This window comes from Teleopsis dalmanni, chromosome X (assembly GCF_002237135.1).
Source record: "Teleopsis dalmanni isolate 2A chromosome X, ASM223713v2, whole genome shotgun sequence".
NCBI lineage: Eukaryota > Metazoa > Arthropoda > Insecta > Diptera > Diopsidae > Teleopsis > Teleopsis dalmanni.
In genome coordinates, this window is record NC_051848.1 from 30163644 (window position 1) to 30169914 (window position 6271).

The 6271-nt window shown below is 32.8% G+C and overlaps 1 protein-coding gene across 2 annotated transcripts; it reads right to left on the reverse strand.

Annotated features, from left to right (window-relative positions):
• Nucleotides 1–386: 386 nt before the first annotated feature.
• On the reverse strand, nucleotides 387–5767 carry LOC119662743 (cilia- and flagella-associated protein 57-like). 2 transcript variants are annotated; one of them, XM_038072486.1, is made up of 6 exons: nucleotides 5448–5767; nucleotides 5308–5388; nucleotides 4321–5243; nucleotides 4015–4184; nucleotides 3824–3958; nucleotides 387–2477 (listed from the first exon to the last, which is right to left on the reverse strand). In XM_038072486.1, the coding sequence occupies exons 1-6, from the start codon at nucleotides 5690–5692 to the stop codon at nucleotides 462–464; spliced, it is 3570 nt and encodes a 1189-aa protein (XP_037928414.1). In that variant the 5' UTR covers nucleotides 5693–5767; the 3' UTR covers nucleotides 387–461. The 2 variants fall into 2 exon arrangements, with proteins under 2 accessions (XP_037928414.1, XP_037928415.1); XM_038072487.1 differs by having other exon boundaries at nucleotides 5308–5380; nucleotides 5448–5575.
• Nucleotides 5768–6271: the final 504 nt, after the last annotated feature.

The following is a 6271-nucleotide window of genomic DNA, read 5'->3' on the forward strand; positions in this document are numbered from 1 at the left end:
AGCAGCAGTCTAACTTCAAGTATATGTGATGTGTTTCTTGTTTTTCAGTCTTGTTTGTGCTGACAATCTTCAAATTTGCGACACCTTTTTAAACGAGCATTCGGCTATGGCACAAAAGTTTCTCCCGACAAAATATCAGAAATTATCTCAAAAGGATCCAATACTATAAGTATCACTTGGAGAATATTTTAATGATTCAAACACTGTACTGAAATAAGAATTTAATCGAAATCTTAAACACAAGTGCGTTTTATGTATTTTTACTATAAAAATTACAAAAAGTAAGATTTTGTATCAGTTTAATCTCAGATTAGTCTCTCCATCAGATTAATTTACTTTTCTTCACTCTATAAATAAACGTAAACTTTTAATAAATGAATTGAGTTGAATTTTATTAGACTCTGATACAAATGTCAATGAAATAAAAGAAAATAAAAATAAATTATTAATTAGAATTTAAGTTATTTTCGATGTAGCTTATGTGTTAAGGCTGCAAGTATGTCGAAAAGGTTCTCATCTTCTGGATTTTCTTGTAGCACTTTATTTATAGACCTTAGACATCTAAGTTCGCGTCTTAGAAGACGTCTTTCTCTTTTAAATTTCTTTACCATAGGCTTTTCATCTAACTCTCTTTGGACGTTGTCGTTAGACCTAACTATATTCTCTATACAAACGCGATTTCTCTGAAAATAGTCTTTTTCTTCTGGTATGACTGCTAGATACTCATGCAAAACGTTATCATTTGCATAGCGTTCAAAGAACTTTTTAACCTCTCTTCTTAATTCCAACGGATCTTCTATTGTTTTATTGACATCAAATATATTCGTTAATATATCGGCATAACATTGACGTGCCCCTCTCGTGCGATGCTTTTCAGTTGCAAGCTCCTTTTTATAACTCATGTCTCTGGTCTTCACTTCATCTAATTGCAAATGTAAATGTTCATTGCTATAATGCAAACCAATCAATTCGTGCTCCATTTCCAAAATATGTTTAATTTTTTCGGCAATTTGAACATCCTTGGGCGCAATAGCTTTATGCAGTTCAATGATTTTCTCATCTAAAGCGTATTTGAATTTTTCCAAACTTTCATTTTTTTCCCCAAGTTCAACTATACGAAATTCTTTTTGATCTATGGCATGTTCTCGATCATTATAATCAATTTGTAACGCCAGATATTTTTTTGTCAATGTTTCCTTTAGTTCGGCGTAGGTTACGTATAGTTCTTTGCCCATTTGAATTTTTCTCTCCATCATTTCTTTACGCGATGTAAATCTGTGGAATATTTCCTCTTGCAGGTCATGTTCGGCATGTGTGGCACGACGTATATTCTTCTGTCGCTTTAACTCTTCGACGAAATCAACCTGCGTTTGAATTAAGATTTTGTAATTTCGATCATCAGTAACACGGCAATAATCAAAAAATTCAATTTTTTTGTCATTTATTAGCTTCATCATTTCACGCAGTAGTACTCTGCGATGGTCAAGTTTTTTCTTGAAATCCTCCTGAAATTCAGGTATTGTATCGATTAATGTGTTCTCCGCATTAAGTAACTTTGTGCCATATTCATCACGCAGAGATAGTAATTCATCACGTAAATTGTTAAATTTTGTTGTTTCAGCCATCATTCGATCGGTGTAGTGTTCATTTAAAGCAGTCATTTCTTTCGCCTGGTCGTGTCTTATACAATCTAATTGATAGTTAACCTGAGTTAACTCCTCGTGCTGTCGCCTTTCTAGCTCTATGTTTGTGGTTCTCAATTCCGTAACCGCTGTACAGTAGCTGCGATGTACTTTGTTCAAATGTTTGATATCCGTTTTCTCGCATTGCAATATTTGCATCATATATTCTCGTTGTGCTCTCTTTAACTTCGTTTCTAGAAACTTAATATTTTTTCTTTGCTTCAGCACCTCTTTTCGTGGTATTACAATGTCATCTCTGTGCAATAGAACTTCATCGACAGGTACTAAACGTTCTTCTATGTTTTCTAATGAACACACAACCAGAGTTCCACCATCGGTTATCGCTATTAACAACAAACCGTCATATGAAAGTAGAATTCGATTGCACCGTGTTACGAATAATTTAACTCTGAAACATGGTTCGTTATACATAAAAAGTGGCAGCCCTATTGTATAGAATTCTCCTTTGCTATTTACAGCAAACAACATTTGATCTGAGCGAAACATCACTATATCAACCAAAGGAAGAGGACGTTTACGCATTGGAACGCGCACTTCATTAATTTTCTTTTTATTTTGAAAGACGTGTATAGAGCCAGTTTGTGAAGCTGCATAAATCGTTTCCGGCAAAGCTGTTGTAATACATACTGCACGAAATGATTGGTTCGTTTCAATTTTGTAAATTTCTTGACCATTCATCACATTCCAATAACATATCATTCCATCATCTGCACACGAAACAATACCTCTATCATCGACGGTCCAAGAAATTCCCATGACATTGCCATTATTTCCCTGAAAGGTAATAAATTTTGTAATTTTATAAAATGTGGCAACATTATTTCAAACATAAATATTGATTTTTATACATACAATATAAAATTTACTCTTACTCTAATAGGGTTAAAGGAGTATATGGGTACAAGACCGCTGCTCCAACCTGATCTAAACAAAGACGGTTGCAAATTGTACAAGGACTACATCAATCGGGCATTACGACAATCGGGCATTACGAGTATACGTGTACTTGAACATGTGAAACTAACACTCAAACTTTTTTAAAACTTTAAGCTGTTCTTACATATCTGCTCTATATCACTTCCGTTTTGTTGTGGAACAACAAAACCATTTCTATTATTTCGAAGAAGATCATATGATCATTAAAAATTGACTTATGACTATAATAGTCACTCTTACCAAGAATCATTGGGTTCGTTTAAACCAGGGGCCCGTTTTGGTGTCATAAGGAAATTTCGTTCCTTTTCAGCCATCTTTGAATGCTGAGCCTTAACAATTTTATTATGTCGACTACGCCTACCTCTACCTATTCTTTAAACTAAATATCCTCCAAGGAGTTAACTCTTATTCTGAAGATAGTTGAGCAGTGACTAAAAAATTTTATTTCTTTTTGATTATCCCTACTAAAATTATTGTATATACAAATTTTGACTGGCAACTATGAATGAATTCTCTAATTGAAGGAATTCTCTATTGAATCGGCTTATCAATAAGACAGTGTCCCATTAGTAAGGGGATATATTGGATATCGAGATGCTCCTGCCAGATATTTTATTGGAGCGAAGTTATTTAACTATGAAATAAATATCAGCAAATTTTGCTTGAAAAAACACAACAATAAACCCTTAGTCGAAAGCATAGTTTTACGTGGAGTTGTTCAGAATATGTTTTTAATCGTCTATTAACCTCTCAAGTTTCTTATATACATATGCCATTTTCTGTAGAAAATACCCAATCCATGTTTGTAACCCTTTATGGTGCTTCTTAAAAAAATTTGTTTTTGTGTTATATATTGTTTTTCCACGCCTACCACGCAGACCTTACTGAGTATTTTTTTTGAAACTTACTTGAATCCTTAATCTAAACAAATTCGTGTATATTAATAACATTATTTACATATATTTCGTATTCTTTAGCTGATTGTAAAAATATTACCATTTTTTTTATTTCTATATTTATTATTTTTAAAAATAGCAGCGGATATTACCTGGTTAAGTCTAAACTTTAAGCTAAACAGTTCAACCGTTTAATGAAAATACTATCAGAGAGGTATTCAACGAGAAAGCCAGAATTATACGTAAATGCCCATTTAAATATATATTTGGTTTGTTTATATAACTTACTCTGAGATGATGTACCACATGAAATAAATACGGTGATACCAGAGACACTGTGTTTCCATAGGCTGCAGCTAAAATGTGTCCATAGTTTGCATATTTAATAGAATTGCACATGGGAAAGTGAAACTTTTTTACAGGCTACGAAGAAGCTAAAATTAATTAAAAGCTTTAACATAATTAATCCATTGTTTTACCAGATAATCATCAACAAATATTTGTACTAATCTGACCTCATTAGTAAAGGCCATAGCTGCTAAATATCCAGTATTATTGAGTGCTACATCTCGAATTGCATCGTCATATCTGCAGCAAACCTCCACTTTGCATGACTTATAGTTCCAAATTCGTACAGTAAAGTCCTTACCTTGTTGGAAAGCACAGTTGTAAGAATTCGAAATAGAGCTATAGAAACTTTAAACTTTTAAGGTTCATTAAAGTATAGTAGTGATACTTTTAACATTTCTTAAAGATTACATTATATATTTACTTGCATCACTTACTTCCTGTCATAATTACAGGTTTCCATGTACAGACCGCAGCGCATGTTATTTCCTTTTCATGCAATAAAGCGCCAAGTGGTGCGAAGTCCACACGTTTAGTTTTTAGAGATTCTGGTACTATATGTATACCAATATAGATCTGCGGGTGTTGGCATGTAACTACAACAGTCTCTTTCCTGTCATCAATAGTCAAGGCATGTATTGGACTAAATGTTTCATCATACATTGTGCGTGGTACCGTCAGCAAGGTCTTACGTTCATATTTGTGAACTGCAACTTTTTCAAATACATATACTCGATGACCAATAGCGTAGGCCAATCCTGTACTATGTATGAACATATGCAAAACTTTCTTTTCTTCTATGACAAATTTTGGATCTTGTAATTCATATTTAAGTCTTTCATGTTCTAGTTGTGGTTGAGTTAAATACGAGTCCAGTAATTCCGCATAATGAGCATTTTGACGATTTTTTATTTTCCCATTTACAATCAAAATGATTTCATTGTTGTCAGTGCCGATTATCAAGCAGCCGCTATAGAAATGCGACATACTGATTGTACGGAAATCTAAGCGTATAGTTTGTGTGATAGTCAGTTCATCTGATTTAGGTTCTCTGGTCATTATAAGTATATAAAACTCTGCTCCGACTGCAATTCGAGTACCCATAGAGGGATCACTTGATATGCAAACTATGGCGCTATGATAACCTGGACAGCTTGGATAACCTTCAATAAAAAAATCCGTTTCGGTTAGTGGTAGCATAAGTATGAGATATTCTTCGGCTTCAGTAAGTATATACAGATATCTCGAGTCATGTGAAAAAGTTACATCTATAATGCGTCTTACTCCGAAAGTTCTTGGTATTGGAATTTCTTTGCGTCTCTCTAAAGTTCTTAAATCATAGATGCCAATTAAAAGGGATCTGTGTATGAAGAAAAAGGTGATTCTGACTATAGTTACTTTAAATAGATTTAAGCAATTCAAACCTGAAATACTGTTCAATTGTTGCTAAACACTTCTTTGTATAAGACAATTTAATGAATATTAGCTTGCATCGATCTGGAAGACTTTAGGTTACAGTTTGAATATATACACTCGAATGTACATTAACAGCAATAATACTTACTACATAAATTTCTGTTCATTCGATACAACATTGTGCATAACAATTAATCCCTCTACAGGGTAGATGAGTTCCTGGTTTATGGAAAAATCCACATTCCCAATCACATCTGTACGTAATCCGAAAACGGTTTTTAATTTGACTTCGACATGATCCGGTTCTTCTGGGGTTTCTTCTTCTTCTGCTTCTTCTTCTTCCTCAACAAAAAAATCGGCTTCAAAGCCATATTTTCGCATAAGGGACATCATTTTGTTGGTTCAATTTTGTTAATTTTCACTTTAAAAAGGACTTTTAATCGGAGAGATGTAATAAGATTTTAAGTAATTTTAAATTTATCGTTTTTTTCAAATTTTTATATTTGTGACGTTGTTATGATAGACTGAATGATTCCTTTTTGAATTTTGTTTTTTCGATTACTGAACTGTAGATTTTGTTTATAAATGCGATGGCAACGAATGTGGCGAATGCGCATGAAATCGTTTTCTGCATGAAGCTTTATTATGCGATTTTTTTCCAAAAATTATCAAAAAAAAAATAACTGTGATATAGATTTTTGGGACTTAACTATTCATCGTATAATCAATTGACTTGATATACCTAGAAAATTCTCCATATCTATTGCATATTAGGAGTAGTACTAAGAATATCAGTAAGAAAATCACATTAGGTATAATTCTTAAAAAGGAAAAAGAGTAGAAAAATTTGTTTTTAAGGTATATGAAGAGAGTTTAAAATTATGATATTATAAAAATATAAATTAAAACCTGTGTACGATAATAACTGAATACTGAATTGAACGTTGATTACTTTAAAGGCTATTATTTTTT